At 56.5% G+C, this 25,758-nt stretch overlaps 1 protein-coding gene across 2 annotated transcripts in view; it reads left to right on the top strand.

Moving 5' to 3' along the window:
• Positions 1-15,167, top strand: part of LOC122374105 (nascent polypeptide-associated complex subunit alpha, muscle-specific form-like) — a 69,070-nt gene extending 53,903 nt beyond the window's left edge. For both annotated transcript variants that reach the window (XM_043352656.1, XM_043352657.1), the window contains 7 exons: positions 2,937-3,054; positions 4,558-4,666; positions 5,951-6,887; positions 10,060-10,246; positions 11,740-12,000; positions 13,204-13,545; positions 14,693-15,167. In XM_043352656.1, the coding sequence (XP_043208591.1) occupies positions 2,937-3,054; positions 4,558-4,666; positions 5,951-6,887; positions 10,060-10,246; positions 11,740-12,000; positions 13,204-13,545; positions 14,693-14,701 (1,963 nt within the window). In that variant the 3' untranslated portion in view covers positions 14,702-15,167. The remainder of the gene's footprint in view (positions 1-2,936; positions 3,055-4,557; positions 4,667-5,950; positions 6,888-10,059; positions 10,247-11,739; positions 12,001-13,203; positions 13,546-14,692) is intronic.
• Positions 15,168-25,758: the final 10,591 nt, after the last annotated feature.

Genomic DNA, 25,758 nt, shown 5'->3' with positions numbered 1-25,758 from the left:
AGTGTGTGGCGCGCTGACGGCCTGTTCCGGGACTGAGAGTCGTCCTTGTCACTCTGCTATCGACACAGTCCAGAGTGTCGGGGACTATCCCGCCTCTGCCGTGAGGTCTGCTCCCTCACCAGAGCAGCGCTGAAGCGCCGGTAGTCTGTTCGATCTCTCAGCACACCTGTCAGGGAGTCCCTCGTCAGTCACCGTCCGCGCGCCCGGCCGTGCCCTTTTGGCCGCGCCCGTCGGCCCGTCGGCGTTTTACCGAGCGGTCTCCGCGCCAGGCGACAGCTGACGCTGATTACGGCACGCGCGGGGAGGGGAGGGGGAGGCGCTGATTCAGCGCGGAACTCCGCTGCCTCTGACTCACGCACAGCCGTGCCGGCGTGACACACGCACACGCACGTGCTCGGGCTAAGCGGGCCGCTCTGACTCGGTCTGCGTGTGAACGGTCAGCTGCTGTGGGCGGGCTGCTGGTACAGGCAAGCCACGCCTCCATCCCTGCCCGTCAAATTAGACGGAACGGAACGAGCCGGAGCGGAACTGAGCCGGGACGGAGGAGAAGAGCGGCTGACCCGGGACGGGACGAGCCGTCAGCTTCTGAGCGCCCGGCGCAGGCAGACCGGGGAAAACCGAGTGGGATATGGAAGAGAGAGGAAGGAGCGAGAGAGAGAGAGGAGGGATGGGTCAAATAGCGGGGCAGATAGGCTGACGCAACATCCTGTGAACTTTAAGCAAACTTCCACGAAACGAGCATATGGCATGGCGAACCAGACTGAGATCAGCCGCGCCTGCTGCATGTCCGGGACGGGACGGAGACGGCAGACCGGCGCAGGGAACGGGACGGGATGGTGGCTGGGGTACTGACGTGAGGGATACAGGACGGGAGATGCTATAGTCACTGCTAGCATATGATTCCATAATCGACGCGCCCAAGAGTCTCAATGAACTAACATAATGTCAGGATTGTGGAGTTCCTAACCGTTGAAGCTGTGGTGCGAAATTCGCAACGCAATCCTGTGGTCACGACCACGAAAACTCCAACTTTGAGTTCATTTCCTCCGACCCCTGAAGATGGAGCGGGGAAGATAACCTGCCAGTAGTGAGGCTGTGTCTCGAACTGACGTCTCCTACCATGTGTTGTCCTGTGCCGTTCGTGTGCCCCAGGCTGTCGGCCGGGCTGGTATCACCCGTGGTGCTTGGTGACGAGAGCAGGGGGTCACGCCGGCCGTCCACAGTCCCTAGTCCGTCCACGAGGATGGCCAAGTCCTGCTGTACCGCTCGTGTGTCCCGTACCACCCTGGGTAGGTACTCGGTGACGAGAGCAGAGGGTCACGCCGCTGTCCTTATCGGAGCGTCACAGACAGATAGAGCGACGGACACGGCCGGCCGGCCCCCTCCCCGTCCCCGTCCCCGGGTCGGCCACAGGACCGCCGAACCTATCGAGTGGAGGGGCTGGGTAGCGCTCCACGGGGTCTGCGGTGGTGGAGAGGGGGGTGTTTGGTGGTGGAAAGGTCAAGGCTCAGGGCGGGGTCGGTGTCCAGTGGGAGTCCATAGGGAAGTTGTTAGTTTGGGTCGCTGTAGTGCAATTTTGGAATGTAAATGTAAGAGGGGGTTAAATGAGGCAAGTGTTGAAATATGAGGCTCAGTCTAGATGCTTAGTTTGCTGCTCCGGGTGTTCCATTCCACAAACGCCGACAGTGACAGGAGAGCGCCCTCGGGCGGCTGTCACGTGGTCACCCGTTGTGTCCGACGACACAGCTTTGTTCCGTGTTGTGACGCGGCCGGCCGGCCGGTGAGGAGGGGTCCTCCCCCCCCCCTGTTAGTCACCGTACTGCGTCACGGACCCCCCCCCCCCCTCCCCCAGAGGAGGGATGGGGGTCGGCAGGTCGATGGGACCGGTCGATGGCCGCCAGTGGCCGTTTTGCCGCCCAGGTGCACCCCGGATTGGTGTCCCGCGCCCGGCTGAAGGACGTCTTTGTTGTCGATAGCAGGGCTGGGACGCGCCCATACGGACGTCCAGTTATACGGATTTGACCAGGCTATACGGACGGGAGGCCTTACTGGCGAGCAATCCCCACCTAACTATCCTAAGGTAGCCGCCGAAGAGGAGCTGGAGCTCGCTAGTCGTTTTTGCCTAAACTGCTTTTCTAACTACCTGGAGGACAGCCGACAGGTCTGGTACGATATCTTGCACCATCAGAAAGTTCGATGAATTACCCTTCGTGTATCACGAGCAGCACTACCCTCATCCTTCTCCGCAGCCAAAACATAAGCTGTTATGCGGCTTGTAATGCAAAGTTGATAAGCAGGGCTGAGGTGGGTCGGGAGGGAACATGGCCGAACGGGTGAACAGCACGGCTGGGGCGGGACGTAGTAGTAAGAACAGGGGCGGGCCGGGGATCTATCAGTGCCGTTTGTAGTCGCCCCGTCCGCGCAGCTCGCCTCCTAACCTCAGTACAGTCCAGTCGAGAACGTCAGATCCCCGGATAGCGGCGGGGTGGCACGGAGTGTGAGCTGGACCCGCGGGACGTGATGTCAGCTGCTCGGAATGTCCTTTGTTACGGACGAGGGAAACAGTCGCGGCGCTCCATCAGGGGACTGTTGCCCTGGTAACTGAGCAACAGGGCAGTGACGTGGTGCTGGCGTGTGTCAGAATGACGACAGCGGCGAGCCTGCGGTCTGTGCTGATCCCTGTCTGTGTGCCATGGGACCTGCCGTGATCCTACCTGTGCTCTATGTCCTCAGAACTGACCTCCTCTCCCTGTGCTCGGTGATGCGCAGTGACTCCTGTACGAGTATGTGTCCTGTCACCCACATTGACCCTATGTGTGCCACCAGGACGGACCTCTGCCTGTGTCCCTGCACTGACCTCTGGCTGTGACCTGTACTGACGACCCTCCTCTGCCCTGTGACCCCTTCTGACCCTCCCCGTGCTCTCTGTCCCCCAGGACGGACCCGGCGGCCTGCTCTGACCGCCGGGACCGGTACCCGAGCAGCAGCAGCAGCGCAGGAGCAGGACCCGTCCACAGCCGCCTGCTGGGGGCCGATCTCTCCATACGAACCGCGGTAAATACCAACAGACGGACCCGCGCGGTGTCACCCAGCCCTGCGCAGTAGAGCGAGAGCGGCGCACCTTCCATAGCCGCCCAGGTCACAGAGTGCATAAAACAGGACTGACTCGGAGGCGGCTGGCGGAGGAGTTACATAAGTCTGCAGATACGTCTGCCAAATGCAGCAGCACGACTTGTCGCATCTCATGTATCTATGACATCAGCGGGAATCCATTGAGGCTCACCCCAGTGTACCTCTATTACACAGCGCAGTTCGGCCCAGTCCCCTAAAACGTAGAACAGCCCAGCAGAGTATCCCTATTACGCGGCACAATGTAACACCGCATAGCACAGCACAGCTCCTCTGTTGTTGTACAGCTCAGTGCCCGGGGCACAGGGACAACACAACACAGTGTGACTGTGCGGCGGAGCCAGTCGGATGGGTTGTCCCCCTCTCCTCCCTTTCATACTGTACCCGCTCTAAGGCTCGTATTCATCTCAGCTGATGGCCGGTGGCATGTGCTAGACAATGTCAGTCTGTTCGTGCTGTCCAAACATTCGTGAGTAAGCTTTAGCCGATGTAAATTATACGATGGTATTGGCTGATTGCCCTGGCTACGTCAGATAATTGCGCCTCTGTGGTTCTAGTGCGATGTTTGCATTGATGTGTGGAATCATGCCCGATATAGCTGATGACTGAATGTGTCGTAACCGGGATAGAGCGGGTCAATCACATCCTTTGCAGCCGTGTCGAGTTGTTTGATCGATCCCGGCCGTTTGCGATCTCCCGCGATAGCATTGTTCATTCAATCACTGAGTCATCGACAAACCCGATCGGCCTGCAAGTCCGCCGGTTTTTTCTGTCCGCCTGTCCGGCACCGTTACAATGAATGCTGCTTGGAGACTCATTGTGCCACATTTGGAGCCGATCCGTCCACATTCAGCGTTCTGGAGCGCATTCGATGCATCCAAAAATATTTAGCTATTTAGATCCTGCAGCGCTGGAACTTTGATGAATCCTTGCCTGCATGCAGCGGAGCGTTGTGTGCTGGACGGTTTCATAGAATTCCACCCCGGCAGGTATTCATGAGCTCTCTCAGGCATTACGTAGCAGCGGTATGCAGCGCCAATGAAGCACCATCGATTCTGTAGCGTTTAGGTGCTATTTTCCGTGTCGTGTGGTAAGTGCGTCACATCAAAACACAAACTGCCGCGATCAACAGGCGTTAGTGACGTGCAGAGACCCACTGACGTGAAACTGACGTCGAGCTGACGTGCTTGATGCTGTGATCGGCTCAAACTGACGTGATTGACTTATCCTCCCGGCCTCGGTTAAGTCCCGTGCCGCGTGACGGCTGTATCGTGGTGTGGCTTGCTGATGTGGTCAGATGGTTGTACGGGTGGAAGGGAAGACTGGAATGGAAGACTCAGCATGTTCTACGTGCAAAGTTTGGCAGCACTCTGAACCCGCTCAGCCCCGGTTGATCAGTGCCCTGACGCGCGTCTCTCTGTCCCTCAGAGGAACGGCCGTCCGCCGAGCTGGGGCAGCAGCTGGGACAGCGCCGGTGACGAGCGGGACCGAGAGGCCAGCCGGAGTCCGCGCCACCGGCGCCTCAGCAGCGCATCAGGTACGACCGACCGACGCGGCGAGCAGCGCGGCGCGGGGACGGAGCGGGCTGGGACAGGACCCAGGGGACGGGACAGGACAGCTCCAAGCGCCGCGCAGTGTGGGGATGGTCAGGATCGATGGCCATATTCCCTCTGTTGATGGGACTGTCTGACCACCCCGGGTGTCGGTCCTTTGTCGACCAGCTGACCGTCCAGCCGCCCCTCCCCCCCCCCCCCGGTGACTCGTCGAGGAAGGTGCTTTGTCAGCTCCCCTCCCCTAGACGGAGCCATGTTTCCCATGGAATTCCCCTGACGGCGCGGGCGTGCCGGCGAAGATGGTGGCCGCGATTGGATCTGGTCACAGCGCCCTGCCGGTGCTCGGAGCCCAGGTGTTGTTTGTTCTGTGGTGTGTGATTTTTTTTTTGCGGTGTCGCGCTGATTCGTAATCGGGGCTTTCTGTTGGAATGCGATATTGTGTGGTGTTTTTTTGTGATGTTTTGAGGTGTCGACGCTGTCCCATTGAGATGTTCCGTGTTCCTTGTCACTCCCGGGTGCTCCCAGGTGCTCCACTGTGGCGAGTCCAGCCCCGGTCGCCGTGTGTTTGGTCACCATGCGGGGTGTGCGCTCCGCCCAGTGCCACTCCCTTTGCTGCGGGCCGGTCGCTAGTTTCCGCCGCAGGAACTAGTTAGGTGTGGCGGCTGCCGTCGAGTCGATGTCCACACCTATTCCACGGCCTGTCCAGCATCTGTCCACTGTCCACTGTCTGTCCACTGTCCACGGCCGATACAGGCCGATGCTGTTCCCGGAGATAACGGGGTTGGGAGCGGGCCATTCAATCTCTGAAACTCGGGCTGTTTCTGAGGCAGGGTTGGTTTCAGTGTGAGGATGGGATGGACTTCCAACCAGCAGCTGGCGGGATTGTGATTCACTGCTATTTTGACACTGATCTTATATATCGTGAACATCCTGGTTGCATGCTTAGTTCTAATACTTCCCTCTCAACGATCAAAATCCCATATCCTAGGCATATTCTAACCACAACCTCGCCATGCGCTATCCTGTTCCCTCGGCCCCGTCTCTAATACATTGCACATCATGTCGCTGCTTGGCTCCCCAGTTGGCCCAGCCGCTGTACCGCCGGTTTTCGGTGAGCGGCGCGCTCCGTGCAGCCATGTCTAGTGACTGTGGGCGCCACGTCACCCGTGTCGCTGGATGAGATCACGCGGCGCGGTGTCCGTTGGAGCCCGCCCCGCGCCGCCCCCGCCCCGCCCCGCTCTGTGCTGACCCGCCGCCCGCTCCGGCAGGCTCTGCCGAGGACCTGGCGGCCGCCGAGACGCTGGTCACCTTCCGCGGCTCTGCCGGCGCCGGGCACGAGGAGCAGGACGGGCCGATCGACCTGTCGGTGGGCAGCGGCCGGCAGGCGGCGGCCGAGCCGGCGCCGGCGGCCGTCCCGCGCCGCTCGGCCGCCGACGTGCTCCGGCCACTGGCCGAGGCCGACCAGCTGGGGATCATGTACGCCGTGCTCGGCCGGCTGGACGTGAGCCGGGAGGAGCGGCCGGCGCCCCTCCGCCTGCCGCCGACCGGCCCGGAGCTGCCGGCCAAGCAGCGGCGCGTCTCCGCCGAGCCGGCCGCGTCGGTACCGCCGTCGGTGACGGTGACTGCACTGGCGGCCGGAGTGGCGGCCGTGGTCCGGACGCTACCTCAGGTCAAGGAGGAGGCCATGTCGCCGCCCCTGCCGCCCCCGCCGCAGCCGCCGCCGCAGCCGGCCGCCGAGAGCAGTCGACTGCCGGTGGTTGTGGAGGAGATGCCGGATGAGAAGCCGACGCCGCCCCCGCCACCCCCGCCGCCGCTGCCGGCGCCGAGGGCGATCTCCCCGGCGGGGACCGATGACGCCGGCTCAGACGTCGACATCGAGATCGACGTGGTGTCGCCGGGAGACGAGTCGTCGGAGCCGGCGCGCGCGGCGCCCGCCGACGGCTCGGCGCCGCCCGCCGGCGGCATGCAGGCCATCCTGAAGGACATCTTCAACCAGGTGCGCCATGAGCGGGCCAGCGCCGGGTTCGCGCCCTCGCGGCCCGAGGCGGCGGCGGCCAGCGGGACGACCGAGCCGGCCGGCTCGGCGCCCAGCCTGATGCACCCGAACGTGACGGCCGGCCAGCCGGGTCTGGCGCTGACACGGCCCACGCAGCGGGTGGAGCCGGCCGAGCCGGCCCAGCACAGCGACTCGTCCTTCTTCAACAGGTGGGTCACCACGGTCTCCTAGCCCCCGGCGGGCCGGGCGAGCGACAGAGAGTACTGGGAATACAGCGGGAGATAGGTTCGGTGTGTGCTGTGCCACAGACCTCCTGCGCCTAGGCACTCGTACGCCGACTAGATATACATGCATAACGGTGCATCAGGGCGGAAAATTCAGTGTTTGTTTTGGCCCGTGCGTTACGAGGGGATGCTATATGAAGCTGAAGTATATCTCAAGTTAGTTATGTCTGAAGTTATTTGTTCTCTGTCTCGGGCGATTTGTAATCCCCCAACGTCATCGCGTGAGATACTTTGCCAGTAGTTTGTGCCTGTTGAATGCACGTGCTCACATGTGCTGCCACGTTTAATGCTAATTCTTCTGAGCTATTTTTATGAGAAGTGTACGCTTCTGACGCAGTTTTCCCATATAATCAGCTTGTACCGATCAACTGATGGTCTATTGGTAAAGTTTGCGCACACTTGTTACGACGCGTTACCAAGTCAGGCCTCACAGCAACTTTTGTTCATTTCACGGTCGTGCATTCAGGCCTTAGGCGTATTTCATCCCGTTTAAGTTATTAAGTTGCATGTGCGTTGGCCGCCCTAGCACAGAAAACGTGCTTCGTACGATCAACTGCGAGTTTTCCAGGGTGTTAGCAGTATGCGGAGGTTGTGCTTTTAAAACCTGGCTAGCAGCGGGCCTTCTCAAACAGTACGACTGTGCCGTTACAGTTAAATTTACTTTTACTGCTCAGGCTGTCACGAGAATGGCTGTGATTGCGGGCTATGATCCCAGGAAAATGTGATTCTGACTGTGATAGGCACTTACGGCTTGCGATAACCGTACCAAAAGTATATTGAAACGCCTACATACCGGGAGTTCCTAAATAAACAGTCGAATTATTTTTGCTTCTAGTGGCGTCAACTAACAAAATCACAACAATCAAATTGCACGTGATGATAGCACGTGCAATGCCATTTTATTTCATACCAAAATCAATCACTTTCTATCATGCAGCCGTATAGTACAGACATAAAAACAAAAATAGTACATTTCTATTTTGAGACAAAGTCAATCGTTGCAACACAACGTAAGCTACGCCGACACTTAAAAAGGACCCAAGTGCCATCAAGAACCGTCATTTTAAGTATAGTTGAGAAGTTTTTGGCAAGAGGTAGTGTGGAGAACGTAAAAAAAGGTAAATGTGGCCGAAAAAGAACCAAGAGGACGCCTTTAAACGCCCAAAAGGCACGAGAAGCCCTCCAGAGGAGCCCACAAAAGTCGCTCAGACGGCTGGGCCAGGAACTGGGCTGTAGCAAAACCACCGCTCACCGTTTGGCCAGAAACGACGTTCAGCTGTTCCCGTATAAGGTCTCCGTTCACCAAGCACTGTCGAAAGTCGACAAACAGTCACGGCTTCTTTACAGCGGCTGGTTTTTGAGAAATTGCGAGCAGGACAATGAGTTCCTTCACCGAATCTGGTTCAGCGACGAAGCCCATTTTCATATGGATGGCCGCGTGAACTCCCAGAATTTTCGATTCTGGTCGACGGAGCCAACCGATTTGGTCGCGGAAGCCCCTCTGCACAGTGTGAAGTGCACAGCCTGGTGTGCAATGAGCAGCAGTGGCATAATCGGACCTTTCTGGTTTGAGAACGACGCTGGGGAGTCTGTCACCGTCAACGCTCAGCGCTACCGGCAAGTCCTAGCCAAGTTCTGGACTGCGCTGAACAGGCGGCTGGGTGGAGACAGGCAGCTGATGGACCAACAATGGTTCCAACAAGACGGAGCCTCGGCGCACACGGCCGTTGCGACTCGAGAATGGCTGCGGAACCGATTCGGTTCGCGGGTTATCTCCCGCAGAGAGGTGCGGACCTGGCCCCCGCACTCTCCGGATCTGACCCCACTTGACTTCTTTCTCTGGGGTCACCTGAAGTCACAGGTCTACAAAAGCAGCCCCAGAACCACAGATGACCTCAAGAGGGCCGTGTCGTCCGCGGTGCGCCGAGTGCGGCCGGAGATCTGCCGGGCTGCGGTGGAGTCCGCTCGGCGACGCGCAGAGCTGTGTGTGGAGCGAGAGGGGGCTCATCTGGAACACGTCCTCTGTGGCCGCAAATGAAGAGACAGCAAAAAGAAGATGGTATCACGTGAAATGGCATCGACTATTGTGTATGTTAGAAAGTGATTCGTTTTTGTCATGCCTTCCATGCTGATAATATACAGCTTTTACATACGACTGTTTATTTAGGAACTCCCGGTATGGTATGAGTGAAAAATGTCAAATGTGTACCGCTAGTCAACGTCGTGTTTTATTTCTAACGGGGACTTTCGGATGCATCCGGCATTCTTTAACTCCTTGATCTGTTGAGCCAATCTATATCCGTTTTGGCCACATCATAAGAGTGCGACAAAAGTCACCTCTGCGGCGCCTAAAAACCTCCTTAAACCGTCTCTAAAGCAGCTGTTTTGTGCGGCGGTCCTTTGACAAGGCGTACACGCCAGCGGGTCTCGCTGTCACCGGCTCGGACACCGGAGTGGCGCCTATCGGGGCGGGATCTTAGTAGCGAGACGGTCCGCGCTGCCGACTTTGGGGCCACTCGCGCTTCGTGATCTTTCATGCAGGCCGCCGGCCGGTGTCGGGCCGGCAGGGGAGCATAACATGACCGCCATGCAAATCCTGCTCACTACGGAGGGACCGCGGACAGTGGAAATAACTGAAATTCGCCGTCGCATCAAGCCGGCACCCCAGTGGGTCCGGCAGTTTTTCTGGCTGTGGATTAGGCTAGCGATGTTCAGACTGCAGGGCTGATAGCTTAAATTCCCTTCCGGGTGAGGTAGTACCGAATAAGTCTGTCCCAGTTGCTCGAGTTATCCAACCGAGCAGGAGAGATGCCGACAAATCAGCAATCAATTATCGTTTCGTTTTCACTCCCATAGTAATTGCAGTCAGTCTGGTTAGGCTATTTCATGCGTCAAACGGCGACTGTGTTTCCCCTCGTCGGCTCTCGTTTATTCCGTCTGCATCGCCCACAGCTGGGGCAGCAAGGGCGCACCTCACCCCGCCGTCGCTGACCCGACGCTGACCCGCCGCTGACGTCTGACCCGCCGCTGACGTCTGACACAGCCGCTGACCTCTGACACAGCCGCTGACCCCCCCCCCCCCCCCCTCCCCCCTCAGGAACTCGGACCGGCTGGTGTGCACGGTGTGCAACAAGCGCGACTTTGTCAACCGTAACCAGCTGTCGGCTCACACCAAGACACACCAGATGGACCAGCGACGCTTCCGGTGTGACGTGTGTGAGGTCAGCTTCCGCTCCGAGCAGCAGCTCAACAAGCACCGGAAGAGCAACGACCACCTGCAGAAGGTACGTACGTGAGAAGAAGATGGGGACGGACAGGGAGACAGAGATGAGACTGAAGATGAAGATGGAGACAAAGATAGACAGAGACGGGTAGGAGACGGAGATGGGAGATGGGGGAAAGCCTGGGACGGATGAAGGAGACTGGTTGAGGCTGGGACAGAGACAGAGATGGGACTAAGACGGGAATGGGAGACGGTTTGGGGATGGACTGGATAGAGGCCGATGGGGGAAGGTAGATCGGAGATGCGTCTGAAACGGCTCGGGGTGTCAGACATGGGTTGGTGACGTGGGGGAACGGCCTCGAGATGGGACGGAACCGGAGCGGAGATGAGTTGGAGGGTCGGTGACGGGATGGGATCAGCTCAGATACACTGGTGGGCGGGCTGGAGATGTTCTGTCACCCATCTCTCGCCCGGTCCGGCCCGGTGTTGGTATCGCCTCTATCGTGTCCATCGGCTTATCGTCCGACTCAGCTCTGCGACAGGAGTAACCAGGGCCGTGTGGCGCCGCGGAGCGGTCTGGGAAGCGCGCTCGGCGGAAATCCCGCGCCAGTCCGCTCCGTGAGGGTATATTTAGGCCATTTGGCGCCCGTTCGACCGGCCTGGATTTTGTCAGCACTCAGCATATTTTCCCATTCAGTGATGCGCCAGTCAAGTGTTGTCCGCTAGCAGCATTACTGTTGACTGGAGCGTTTGTGCTTGTAAGAGGATCTCAACCAATTCATTACCCGAAACCTTTTATTAACCCAATTAGTCGTTGTTTTAGACGTGTTTGTCTCAATGCTCCCCATCATGCCGACATAGCCTGTTGTTCGTCGCTGGCTCGTCAGTACTGGCACTACAGTCTGTTTATTTGTGAACGCCCGCGAGTGTCCACTGGCCCCGGCTCCCGGCCGAGACTGAGCTGTTGTTACATTAGCCATGACCTGATGCCGTATCGCCGGGTCAGGATTGTGCAGCAGCTGGTGCCCTCGCTTTCTGCTCAGTTTACCAGCTAATAGACCAATCAGTGGGTGGTAATTCATTGTCAGAGTAGCTCGCATGGAGGCCATTGGTGGCTGAAAACCCCGTTATAAGTGTGGTCAGGCCTGGCGGAACAGATGGAGACTCGGTGGCGGGTCCGTGCCCCCTGTCTGACCCGCTGGGAAGGGTCTGATCGTCCCTGACCGGTCAGACGGCGTCGTTTGTATTGGCTCGGAGCGCCGCCCGCTGCCGACAGAGCCGGTGCCGATGACGTCAGTGATCCTCCCTGGCGATCCACGCCCTCAGGGGCCGTGCCAACTCGGAGTTCACTTCCTTCCCTCCCCTGCCCTCCCCTCTCTGCTGGAGCTGATGTGACATGACCCCAGTGACCTTAGTGGTCCGGACCGTGTGTGCACTGTAAATTGACCTGACTTACCCCTTGTGTATTTGTCAACTGACTCCGTGTGTTGTCTGTAACCTGACTCGTGTGACCTTGATGACCTAACTGACCCAGATGATCTCTCTTGTCGGCAGGCCAACATTCACCGGCAGTTCGGCAAGCCGCAGGGCGACAGGCGCATCTACGAGTGTCTGTTCTGCATGAGGGGGTTCCACAACATCGGCACCCTGCACAAACACTTTCGGTGCAAGACCCACATCATGGGACTGGAGAACGCCGGCTGGCTGCCGTGCGGCACGTATGCAGAGCTGGAGGCGCTCGGCGTGCCCGGCAGGACAGACGGCGCGGACAGCATCAACGTGGAGGGCACCTGGCCCAACTACTGCCATCTGCAGGTGAGAAAACCAACTAGTAGTGCCGACAGTTGCCTATAGGCAGTCGGAGAGTAAAAATGCCGAACCGGTGCGACGTATTGTTGCGCCGCTGGGCGACGTGTAATTCGGCGTTTTTTCGCCGATACGATCGCTGTTTTGGGGAAATGGCCGTGGAGCGGCGGCCGGTTCCGCGGCGCTCGGCCCGCTCGGTAATAGGCGAATCACGATTTTCTTTCCCGAGAACCGTCCGTCGCCCCGCCTGGCGCCGGTGTTGTGGCCCGTTCGTGACACACTGCCAGTTCGGTGGCTTGTTTTTGGGGACGGTGACGCGCCGGATACATTCCCCGCGGCTGGAAAGTCATGTGAAGCCCGGCAGCGGGTGTACGGGTGACGGGAGCTCTGGAGCTCCGACACGACTGAACACAGGCAGCGTCCAATAGTCACGACTGTATGTGGGGCAGCCCGGTGGCGGACTGTTAGTTACTGTTTACAGTCAAGGCCAGCTTCTAGTCAGTGGCAAATAGTGGGTCGAGCCGGAGCGTGTTTCATCCAATGTCAGAAAAGTTGTGTGCTAGTCTTGGATGGAATCTATGTAGGCCGTGTTTGTAAGGGAAATCGGACAAAGACTAGGGAGATACGATTGACAGAGTAAATGAATGAATGAATCAACTGATCGATCAATGAATGAATGGATCAATGAATCAATGAGCTAGGCATTCAAAGCTTGTTATAGCTTTTGGAATAAGATTTTGAGGCGTAACGTGGCGAATGAAAAGGATAACTTGACGGTAACAGTAGTAACATTTTCTGGCGAGCTGTTGCCCCTCCCAGTATTCGCGCCTGATTTTGGTCTCAGCCGTGCGTCAGGAGACAATATCACGTGTTATTCCGTTGTCCCAATCCGTTTAGCTGGCGGACAATGGACTGACTGCGGTCCCTGGTCGCCGGATGTGGTCGTGTCGGCCTTCGCTGTGGACACTCGCTAATCTCGGACCGGCTCGGGCAGACCGACCTGCTGCGTGACGTCGCCTGGCTCCGGCCCTACCGAGTGACCTGACCTGACCCAGACAGGAGCTGCCTGACTCCTGACCTGACATGACCCGGCAGGAGCTGCCTGACTCCTGACCTCTGACCTGACCCGGCAGGAGCTGTCGCTGACCCCTGACTTGACCTGACCCGGCAGGAGCTGTGTCTGACCCCTGACCTCTGACCTGACTCCGGCAGGAGCTGTCGCTGACGCTGCTGCAGCGGGACCGGCACGCCGAGATGGCCGACTGGCGGCGCAAGTTTGACGATATCCGGCGCGGCCGGCCACCGCGCAGCTACCCGTTCGAGATCGACCCCAAGCTGCGTGGCAACGCCGACCCGAGCCGGCCGCGGCCGCAGTTCCCGGGCGACTTTTTCCGCGCACCGCCGGCCAACGGCACAAACGAGAGTACAAACGCCGCCCAGCGGCTCACATATCGGTCGGCGAGCGCAGCCGGCGGCGGGGGCGGCCTCTGCGCGGCGCTCAAACAGGAGCAGGCCGACGAGGAACCGACGGAGCCGCTCCGGCTGAACGGACAGGTGAGAGGGAGGGAGAGAGAGAGAGAGAGAGAGAGAGAGAGAGAGAGAGAGAGAGAGAGAGAGAGAGAGAGAGAGAGAGAGAGAGAGAGAGAGAGAGAGAGAGAGAGAGAGAGAGAGAGAGAGAGTCAGGAGCCGACGGAGCCGCTCCGGCTGAACGGACAGGTGAGAGGGAGGGACGGAGGGAGGGCAGAGAGGGAGGGAGGGAGAGTCAGGGGTCGAGGGAGAAAGTTCGGGTGCTCTCCTCACCCGAACGGGAACGGTTAGGTAGAGGAGTCCAGTGAGGTGGAAGAGACTGTGAGGCATAGGAATGGGAGCAGGGGTTAGGCTAGGTAGCGAAAGTAGATTATACGGGTGGATGACTAGGTGAGTGTCAGTTTTAACCGCCGTCATCGCCCGGCTTGGTGGTTGAAGGCCAGTAGCGGCAAAACACCTTCAATTAAGGGGAGGGGTTGCTGCCGACTTTTGGTCCCATTCTTTCCATTCAACGCCCATAGGGCTAATGTTGAAATGGCCAAATCAAGGGGGCACGGTGCCCCGGTGCCCGCCCCGTTCCGCCGCCTATGTTGAAGGCCACTTGACAATTCACTTGAGTCACTGCTCGTCGCTAGCGCCACTGCTAGTTTCTGCTAGACACTGATTCCACTGTTTATTTGTCGCAAACATGCATGTGGTAATCGTCAATAGAGGTACTAATTCGTCGAAGGCCTGCGGACGTCGCCTGCTCGTCAGCGCCCCTTGCCAACACAAACAGGGATCGAATTCGGTCTCACATCGGCCGCGTGTCACCGGCTCTTTGTGGCCACAAACGAACTGGGGTGTCGGCACGAACGATTCGCTAGAAATGGGGCGCTCTCGGCGACCGAGTATCCAAAATATACCCTGGTGTTAACTGGAGAATTCTCACTTATTTGAATGTTCAACGAAAAGAAGTAACGCTCAGCACTTGTCATTGTTTGTGACTTGCTGGTTGTTGACAACCTCATTAGTTGAGTTCTTGGGCCTCGCAGACGAAAAATCACCACACGATATATGGTTATACTCGGTATCGCTCGACTTGCATTATGTAACGTTTTATCGCTCGTGTAGCAGCGGTTGTTTGTTTGGGCGGTTCTGGTTGACTGACCGGTGTGTTTCTGTGTCTTTACAGAGCTACTGAGATGGGGACCTGCTGATCTCGGGGGCGCCGAGAACCAGAAGACTTTCCGATATTGTTATAGCACGGGGCTCGGTGTGGCCCACAGGCGAGACACGTTCAAAGCTGCGCGCTCGCGCTCGCCCGCGTCTGGTGCCTTATGATGCGGTGCGGCTGGCTCGCCGGCGCCTGACGTGCGCTGGCCGTTTGTGTGTATAGCTGTGTGGGCGCGGCGGTGGCGCGCGCCCCTCGAGTATGTGATATGGGTGGACGGGACGCGCCGGTTTTGTGGCGCTGCGCCGCGCTGTGAGCGGTGCGCGCCGGGCGGCTCACCGCCAGGGTAAGCGTCGCCCGTTTACGGAGCCGGCCGGCGGGTATGTGGGCCCGCCCCAGGCGCCATTTGGAGTGATGCACGCCATACGACACGAGGATGCTGGTACAAATGTCTGTCGCGCTCACTGTGTTAATAATATGAGGAAAGTGACCTGTTGATGGCTGTTTTTGTTCTGAAACGAAATGCGGGCGAATGCTGAAGCAAAGTGGGGCTTTGTATACAGCTAGGCTGAGAGGATCCACGGCCGATCTCGCGTAGTAACAACTAGCAGGGTCTACGGCCGGCCTCGCCGGGGATTAACTATTGTACAATGGCTGTGAAGCCAACTACTCTCATGCATACATTTAAAACGAAGTGTTACGTCGAATGATGGAAATGAGTGCCAATATGCCAAATAGGATGGTTCGCTGAAAACAAAAGCAATGTCAATTATAGCACCTAACTTGTCCATTTGTAAACATATGACGGAGCGGCCGCTGAAATGTGCTCGGATCAGAATGAAGTACCCACTCTGCACCCATTTGGGTAAGGGCATAATGTCAGGAAACGGCTGGACTCAGGGGTGGATTTTTTTGTTTTTTATTGGGGTTGCACAGCTCTGAAAGGGCGCCCAAAGCGGTTCCGAGGGGCGCAATAGTCCGGAAGTGGGCGCCACCAGGTACGATCGTAATCTTGGCGTTTGGGGGGGGGGGACGAATTGGCAAAGGGGCCCCTGTAGACCCTCGCTGGGGGGCGGTGTGTTAGCTTAACCCGCGTACCGCGGAGAGGGGCGAATATCCGCCCCCCCCCCCCCTGAAGTTTTTCGTAAGTAGCGGAAAACTTCTGAAACCAGTATGAGACCCTTATATAAGCCCGGCGTAAGATCATTTAAGGCCAGTATTGAGATTGACCCTGATAAACCGGGTGAGACCTCGCACAGCAGTATGGGTCTTTGAACTCCAACGTGGGTCTTACGAGACCTGCCTGAGCCATCAGAGGCCAGTGCGGGCCCGGGGTCATCAAAGGCCAGTGCGGGGTCGTCAAAGGCCAGTTCGGAACCTCTGAGGTGGTGTGTGCCCTTGAGGCCAGCGTTGGTCCTTGAGAGGTCAATGTGGGACCCCTTGACTGGTATGGGCCCTAAGAGACATGTGTGGTGCCAATGCGACCCAAAATAGACACAACTAACGACATGGGGCTCTCAGAGACTAGCAGCGACCCTTAAAAACCTGCACGGGCCAAACAGATCGACAGGGGCCCTCCGAGATCGGCAGAGAATAAGAAGATAGCATGAGGCGCCTATGATGGGCAGGCCTGGCCTCTCAAAGACCTAAATGGAACTATCAGAGACCAGGGACCCTTAGCAGCAGACATGGGCCCTCAGAAACCGATGTGACCCCGATATGGTAATAGACCTTAATGCCGTCCCGCTGCGACGAGATTACGGCCCTCAAATTCCGAAATTCCGACATGGGGACCAACCAGAGACTGACAGGGAACATTGGAGGACGGTATGAAACGCCAAAAGTTCTTCCTTGGACCCCAGAGACTAAAGATGGGACTCTCAGAGTCTGGTGCGGGGCCCTCTGAGGCCTGTTTTGGGCCACTAGGGTCCGGTTCGGTCCATCAGATGCCGGTTATGGCCCTCAAAAGCCGATTTGGGACTCTGAGTGGCCACTGGCCAGTACTGGCCCTCCAAAACCAGTTGGTCATCAGAGGCAAGCCCAATATGATCCCTTACAGGCCAGTGTGGAGCTCTCGGAGGTCAATGTAAGCCCTCAGAGCCCAATGCGAGGCACCCAAAGTTCAATCTTGAGCCCCAGCGACCGGAGTGGGTTCATCAGATGCTAGTGTGGTCCCTCAGAGGAGCCCGATTCGGGGCCCTCAGAGGTCGGTGTAGGGCCCTCAAAGGCCAATATTGGCCCTCAAAGGCCTGTATGGGGCCCCCAGGCCCGACGTGGGCCCTCAGGGACCAGACTAACCTGGCACCCCAGAGACCATAATAGGGCCATCAGTGGCGGTGTAGAGACCCCATAGACCGACTGGGGCCCTCAGAGTCCAGTGTGGGGCCTGTTATAAGCGACAGTAGGGCTCCCGCTTGCATTGTGTCTCGAACAAGACTGGTCCACATTCCAACCGCGCCTGCTGACCCCAGCCGTCGGTCCATGCGCCGGCGGGCAAGTCATCGCAGAGGCGGCTCCAGGGAGACAATCGAGGAGCACACTACCACAGGGCCCCTAAAGACCGTCATGGGTCCTCAGAGGCCGGCATAGGGCCCTCAGAGGCACCCAAGGGACAAGGGCCAGCCTTGGGTGTCAGTGACAGAAATGGGGTTATCAGCAGCCGGTGTGAGACATTTGGAGGCCGGTTTGGGGCCCTCAGAGGCCAGTTTGGGACCCTTAGAAGCCAGTTTAGGGCCCTCTGGGCTCTGAGACCAGTACAGGGCCTTCAAAGGTCAGTTTGGAATCATCAGAGGCCGACGTGGGTCCTCAGAGGCCAGTGGAGGCCAGTGTGATTTCTACAGGCCAACGTGGAGCCCTCAGAGGTCAGTATGGGGCCCTAAAAGACCGAACAGAGCGTCCTCAAAAGCCAGGATGGGCCCTCAGAGGCCAATGTTGGTCCTAAGAGACCGGCATCGGGCCTTCAGAAGCCAGTACGGGCCCTCAGAAGTGCCCAAGGGTTAGTCTTTGTCCGCCAGAGACAGAAATTAGGCCATCCGAAGCCACGGTGTTGGGCCCTAGGAGGCCAGTTTGGGCCGTCAGAGACCAGTTTGGACCCTCAAAAGACCAGCGTGGGTCCGTACCGGCAGTGTGAGGCCCTCAGAGACCAGTACAGAGCCTTCAAAGGGCAGTTTGGAACCATCAGAGGCCGACGTGGGCCCTCACATGCCGGTGTGGTATCTTACAGGCCAGCGTGGAGCCCTCAGAGGTCAGTGTGGGGCCCTAAAAGACCAGCATGGGTCGGTGTTGGACCCCAGAGGTCAGCATAGGGCCCTCAGAGGCCGATGTGGACCCTTAGAGACCGGCATCGGGCCTTCAGAAGTCAGTACGGGCCCTCGGGGACACCCAAAGGCCAGTCTTGGGCCCCCAGAAAAAGAAATGAGACCATTAGAGGCGTGGACTCCCAGAGACCAGTTTGAGAGCCCTCGAGACCAGTACAGGGCCCTCAAAGGCCAGTTTGAGGCCCTCAGAGGTCGATGCGGGCTCTAAGTGACCGGCACCCAAAGGTCAGTCCTGAACCCCAGAGACAAATGAGGCCATCAAGAGATCAGTGTGGGGCCCTCAAAGGCCGGTTGGGGGACTCCTGATGCCGCTTTAGGGCCCTCAAGGGCCAGTGGAGGGCCCTGAGAGGTCGATGTGGGCCCTCATCGGTCGATGTGGGCCCTGAGAGGTCGATGTGGGCCCTCATCGGTCGATGTGGGCCCTCATCGGTCAAGGTGGGCCCTTGAAGGCCACTGAAGCGCCCTCAGAAGTTAGGATACTCAAAGACCGGTATGGGGGCTGTTACATAATACTGGCGTTGGTTTCTTGAGCCTCGTGACAATCGGGTAAGAGTCAGGGCCCCTACGCCCATCGGGGCCCATCGGTTGTTTAAGGGGGCAAATTATATGATGGCCCCTGATTTGTCTTTGGGGGGCCATGGCCCTGATGCCCCCCCCCCCTGCGACCTCCACTGGGCACCACCCCCACCCCCCACTGAGCGGTGAGCGGCGCACCAGGAATCGAAATCCACGATTTTTTTAACTGGTCATTTTGCATGTCCGACAGCTCTATACGGCCTTGTGACAGCTCAAGCTCTTGAGAGGAGGGTAGTACCTATATTAGAGGGGGCGGCGATGGCATTCGCTCTTGAGGCGGCAGCGCTACGCTTAGAGGGGACGGCACCTACATTTTATGGGCAGCACCCTAACTTGAGGGGCGGCACCCACGCATGGGGGGCGGCATCTATCTACATGTGAGGGAAAGGCACCTTCATTTCAAGGGGTGGCACCTACATTTAGGGGTCTGGGTGTAGCACCTACATTTGAGGGGGCTGCACTACAACTAGGCCTTAGCGGGCGGCAACTACACCCTAGGGGGTGCCATCTACATTCGAAGGGACGGCACCTACATTTTATGGGATGACTGATGACACCTATGCATAAGTGGCCGGGGCCAACATTTGAGGGGGCGGCGCGGCACCTTCATTCGAGGGGGCGGCACCTGCATTCGAGGAGGGCCGGCACCTACATTCGAGGGGGCGGCACTAACATTTGAGGGGGCGGCACCTGCATTCGAGGAGGGCCGGCACCTACATTCGAGGGGCGGCACTAACATTTGAGGGGGCGGCACCTACATTCGAGGAGGGCCGGCATCTACATTCGAGGGGGCGGCACTAACATTTGAGGGGGCGGCACCAACATTCGAGGGGCGGCATTTAGGTACATTTGGGGGGGGGCGGCACCCATAGAGATCTTATATACATAGAGATGACATGCTCTTAAAATCGTGGCGATTCAGTGGGTCTTTTTAAGCAACTTATTTTCAGCCAGTAGCGTGCCAATATGGCTGAGGCATTGTTAGTCTGAAGAAATCATTACGGAGCGAGCGAAGCGAGCGTAGTCTTTCGTAGATTAACGGAAATGTCTGAGTATAAGCGGCCGGCCGGCCGTGGTTACGCTTTTGCGAGGCTTATATCTCAACAACCACTTGACCGATTTACATGCGATAATTTTTGTAGGGTAGCTTCATTCCTTCTACCAAGTATTGGATCATTCTCGATGCATGTGGGTGACCGCTTATGCACGTGCCACGTGCAAAACGAAGAGGTGTCAGTTTTGTAATTGTTGCAATATCTTGGTAACTACTTGGCCGATTGCGCTGAAACTTGGTATGTAGGTAGGCACCCACTAGGCAATGCATATCCATGTGCCACAGTTGGGGTGCTGCTGCACGTGCGCACGTGCAGGGGTCGATTCCAGATCTCGAGAACGGCTGAACCGATTGTGCTGAAATTTGGTACATGGTTAGGGACCAGTTAGTAGGGTGCCGTGCAAAAGTCAGTTGGGACCCATTTTGCACGTGCGCACGCGCAGGGTGCCGCTTCCAGATCTCGAGAACGGCTGGGCCGATTGCGCTCAAATTTGGCACATCGCTAGGGACCGGTTAGTAGGGTGCAGTGCACAAGTTAGTTGGAGGTGTCCCTTGCAATTTCGCTTGTCCAGGGCCCACCCTCTCGCTCGCTCCGTTGGTCGCCCCAAAAGGCGTTTTAATGGTTAAAAATATTGCTGTTCTTTCCTGGCTGATTTCATTCCTGAGGTAAGCAATGAAATTTGTAGCATGATTTCATTTTGTGTTTTTATTGAATTCCTTAAAAGCTCGCCTAAAAACATTCTCTCTCATTCAGGCTCTCATCAACCCGGCAGGCGGTGGACCTCCCGGCCACCTTCCGCGCGGTGGGGGGGGGGGGGGGCATTTTTTGCCCCCTCCCGTATCTCCGAAACTACTGGACGGATCTGTAACATTCAAACGATGTTCGATAGCCCTGTCAAATTCATCGACGGAACTCCAATTTCATTGACCTCGGGGTCACCGATGACGTCACAGGTCAGGTCAAAGATAAAATGTTTCGCCGTTCACAGGTCTTCTAGGGAATGCGCTATAACAAAGAGTAAAACGCATTTTGTCGAAAATCAGCAATAGGGCTTACGTTGCCTAGTATATATGTTGCTATTAGAGGTCACTGATCCATGTCAGGTCACAGGTCAGGTCACCAAGGGTCAGCACATGAACCAACTTTACTAGGGTTCTGCGATGTATGTTTTATGGCCCCCTGACATGGTCCCCCCAAAAAAGGTCACAGGTCTAATGTCATTTGGGCGAGGTTCATGGAATTTTCAGGGTAGGTTTCTTGAGATTTGGTCAAGTTTGGCGCTTTCGGTCAACCTTTGTGAAAACAGCTGTTCTGAACCTTTCTGAGCACGGTGCAAGCTCAAATATACATATGTTGCATGTGCCCATTCAATGATACATTAACCCTCGCCGGACCTATTGGTTTTCTACGTACGCGCCGGCCGAGGGGGGGGGGGGGTTGGTACGATTTCCCTCGCCGTTTCGCCCCTGATGAAGCTAGAGCGTCGCGGAAAAAGCAAGCGTGTGCGCCGTTACGAGACGCAGCGACTGGTATCCGATTTTAAGGTTTCAGGTCAACCGATGCCTTCTGAGGTCAGGGCAAGTGACCAAGAGCAAGGGTTCAGTTTTCATAACTTCGCAAAACACGGTCAGAGAGCCGCGATTTTGGCATCATCGTGTTCGCCTCGCTCAGGCGCGTCGAATGGTATACTTTTTGTTCGGGTGAGGTCAACTTGAGGTGTTGACCTCGGGTCAAGGGCAGGTCAGCGCCCCCAGATCACGAAGCTGGTTAAAAGAGGTCATGTTACATATTACTCGAATCGGCAGGTCTTTCTGAGTTTATTGGTGGCTTTCCCGACTCGCTAACTCAATTGGATGGGGAGTTATTGATAAAAAACTCTAATGACCCAAGTGACCATAAATGACGTCACACATGTCAACACATGTCAACAATGCAAAAGTGAAGCAAACTTGCAAAGTGATTTCTTGCAAGGCGTGCAAGAAATCACGATTCCATGTGCTTGAGACAGTTTGAGATAGTTCTCGGCGCTAAAATAGCAGTTTTCATTTTTCCCCATTGACTTATACCTAATGGTGAGGTCACATGGCCGATCTGACCTCATGTGATTTTTAGGGAAAATCCGAGATATACAAGTTGTGAGACCTCTGAAGGATACTACATCCTGTAAGTTTCATCTCCCTGTGAAAGTTCCTCTGGCACTGACGGCGTTGCGAAGTTGCGCCATCTGAGGACTGTGCAGAGGTTCACTTATGACGTCACAGATCAGTGACCTGACCTGACCTGAAAATGCGGTTGGTGTCAGAAGATGCGGCTTGGATTAGAGGTCAGGTATGCTAAGTTTCAGCTCTCTATCGCCGGCGTGTTCGGAGCTATCGTGAAAACCCCTATGGGGGGGGGGGCGGCACCCGCCCCCCCGTCGGCCGGCGAGGGTTAATGATACATGTAGTACCTGATACGAGCATAAGGTTAAAACATGCCTAATTTTATTTCAATAATAACGCTCGAAAGCGTCACAGCTAGACAAAAAAGAAAAGCTGCACTTAAAAATAAGCGGGTGTGAACACAATCTCCTTGACCGAATCCTTACAAAATACAAGTCACGGGCCATGGCACCCCAGAAAACCTTGCTTAAAAAGACCCACTGAATCGCCACGAAATCCAGTGCTTTAACATAGGCGTGTCATCTCTATGTATATAAGATCTCTATGGCGGCACCAACATTCGAGGAGGGCCGGCATCTACATTCGAGGGGGCGGCACTAACATTTGAGCACCTGCATTCGAGGAGGGCCGACACCTACATTCGAGGGGGCGGCACTAACATTTGAGGGGGCGGCACCTACATTCGAGGAGGGCCGGCATCTACATTCGAGGGGGCGGCACTTACATTCGAGGGGGCGGCACCTACATTCGAGGGGCGGCATTTAGGTACATTTGAGGGGCGGCACCAACATTCGAGGGGGTGGCGCCTACATTCGAGGGGATGGCGCCTACATTTAATGGGCGGTGCCTACATTCGAGGGGGCGGCACCTACATTCGAGGGGGCGGCACTTACATTTGAGGGGCGGCACCTGCATTCGAAGGGGCGGCACCTACATTCGAGGGGCGGCACTTATATTCGAGGGGGCGGCACCTACATTGGAGGGAGCGGCACCTATATTGGAGGTCTGAGGAGGCGGCAACTACACTAGATAGTTGAGGGGTGACTATTGCCTACATGATGGGTAGAGCTCTTTTGAAAGATGGTGCCAAGTCAACGGGTGGCATAGAGTTTTGGGATGGCTCAGGGTTATGGGAGCGGCACCATTCGAGTCGCCCGCCGATTCATTTCAGTTGTAAAGTTGGGGTTGCACAAACCGTTGTTGGGGTTGCACAATTCAAAGTTGGGGTTGCACGTGCAACCCCAACTTAATATAAAAATCCACCCCTGGCTGGACTGGAGTCTGGGGCCGAAAACACGTAATAGAGGTGCTGTACAATACTAAGGTTATCTTTTGTCCGAATGGACGCCAAAAACGTATGACTGGCCCATTGGTTGGCTCGGGCGGCTGGCTTTATAATCAAATTACCGTGAAATGGCCAATTAGCAACAATAACGACGGTGTTCGCAGCCCGCAGGCCGCAGGGCGCGTCAGAAAAAGGCACTAAAATCTGAAATCACGCTAAGCGTTGGCATAAAACACGGGTAGGTATCTATGCAGACCAAGTTTGAATACTTTTAATTGATAATTCAATAAAAGCATGCAAGTTGCAAAGTTTCTGTTTTTCCATGCATTTACCAAGCTTCTTACGGATACCTATTTGATTTTTGCTAACATTCCGTCCAGGATTCCGTCATTTCGTTCATTTGGAAAAACGTCTGCAAAATAACCGATATTGAAATGAGACAGCTGCGCCGCAGGAGCGACGTTCTCGACGCTCCCCAAAAGTAGTATTCAAGGCTCTCTCTATCGCCTGGATAAAAATAGGCCCCGCCCATCCCAATCAGCTGCTGCATGACGAGTTGATGACGACAACCACTACTTACCAGCAACCAATCTAGGGATAGCGTACGTGACAGTAATGGTGCAGCGGTTGCAAAATATTACATTGTTATTCAAACGGTTTTTGCTTTTAGGGCCTTGTTCGATGAGGATGAGGTTAGATTAGATGAGGTGTTGATGAAGGCAGGTATTTTTTTTTTAAATTTTGACAATTTTTTGCCCTTGTTTTGAACCCGGGACCCGGGACCACCTGAAGTCTAAACCTTATTTTATATAACATGTCAATGCTGATGCTGTATTGAAATGTGAAATTTAGACAATGGTAATAGGAATAATGAATAGCAATTTCACCAACAACATTTTAATCTCTAGGAAGTGCAATTAAAATTAAAATCACTGTCTGCCACACTGCTTCATCCTGGTCATGCAACCAACATTCATGGGTGGTGTTTCACGGCAGAGCACGCACTGCAGTGCTCAGCACTGCAGTGCGCACTGGTGCTCAGCACTGCAGTGCGCACTGGTGCTCAGCACTGCAGTGCGCACTGGTGCTCAGCACTGCAGTGCGCACTGCAGCGCACTGCAGTGCGCTGCAGTGCTGAGCGCTGCGTGTGTCAGAGCATTGGGTTTCCATGGCAGTGTCAACAAACTTCACTGTGACGCCAAGCTGTGACAGCATCCCAGAACGCTGCACGCTGCGGTACCAGCACCAGCAGCATGCTAGCAGCATTTGAACTCAAACCTCTGTTCTTAGTACGGTTTTTCAGAACCTCTCACTCTGTTCCAAACGCGATTGATCATAAACTAAGAGATCACATGCAACGTCATTTGAGTGATGCTATGGTATGCCGTAGCTACCAGTGCACACAGTGTCTGGATGGTGAAACAGGGCCATTATTAATCACATTTGCTTTGCTTTGTTTCAGCAGAAACCTGTCTGCACATGGGAGGAGCGCAACAAAAGCCCATCAAGTTCATGCATGGCAGTGGATCTGAACAGGAGAAAACCAGAAAGAACATGGATGCTTGTAGATTGCAGTTGTACACTGCTGTTAAAACCTGATGTGCGTGGCTGGCATTGCTCCTGGCAAGAACCACCTGCAAGTGATGAGATGGTGCCTCAGTCGTTGAGTGTGCTGCAGTGTGAGAGGTGCCCTGATCTCTACTTTGTGATGGGTTTCCATTGGAGGTTCAACTGAGAAGTGAGAACTGACTGTGACCATGCTTGAGCATGCCAGTGGAGCTTTACATGCTTAGGGCAGCTTTTGAACAGATGCTGACCATGGCATGTCCCATCCAGTTATCACGTGCACAGAATGGTGGGGGGAGGGCAACTCTGGGCTCTTAAGTCAGCCCTACTGCACAGGGGGTACGATGGCCGCTTACGTTTGGTGTGTCCTGCACTGCATTATCAAGCCCAGTCTGCGCCACAGGCAATGGGTCGGGCTGCACTATATTAAAGGCAGACTATCTTGCAAAGGAGGCTGGCATCCTCTCCCATAATGACACACCAATTGGCAATCATCGCTGCGATGATCACGAGGGTGTCCGCTTATCTAACATGGTGAGGTGGAGAGCCAGTTCAAGCTGGCCTGAGGGATGGTTTTACTTCATCTGAGGCCCCCTTTCCCCGCCTGCCAGGTCCGGTCAAACGACCGCTTCACAGTGAACGACTTGCAGTGGATGCCGTCCCACAGCGCAACGAGCTCGCCGACCAGAGGCGGCGGCCAAGAGGCGGCCGCGCTCCCCCAGTCGACGGTCCCGGTGGACGTCGGCAACGCCCACCGCGCGACCATCAGATCGGCTCGCGACAGCGCCGTCGCCGACTGACCGCATGACTGGTATCTGTTCTTGATGTGGGACCGACTGCCACCGCCGGTCGCGGAAGGGCATCGCTCATCGGCCATCGACGTCCGCCAGCTTCGCGTGGGTCACTGTTCGGGCTGCCACCAATACACCGAATCGGATGGAACCCTGTCGGCGAATGCCGGCGGTGCCCCGACATCGACTGCGCGGCGGCCAGTGCATCGCGTGCCGGGAGGAGGCTGGCACCCCCGATCGGTCATTGGTCACAAACCGTGTCCCAGCTCATGACTGCATCCAGCGCAGCTCTGTGAGATGTTCTGCAGCTGCTGCAGTCTGCCGCGTGTGTTGAA

Source organism: Amphibalanus amphitrite, unplaced genomic scaffold (assembly GCF_019059575.1).
Source record: "Amphibalanus amphitrite isolate SeventyFive unplaced genomic scaffold, NRLGWU_Aamphi_draft 001606F_arrow, whole genome shotgun sequence".
Taxonomy (NCBI): domain Eukaryota; kingdom Metazoa; phylum Arthropoda; class Thecostraca; order Balanomorpha; family Balanidae; genus Amphibalanus; species Amphibalanus amphitrite.
Note: the sequence above shows the minus strand (reverse complement) of the source record. Positions and strands in the feature narration are given on the sequence as shown.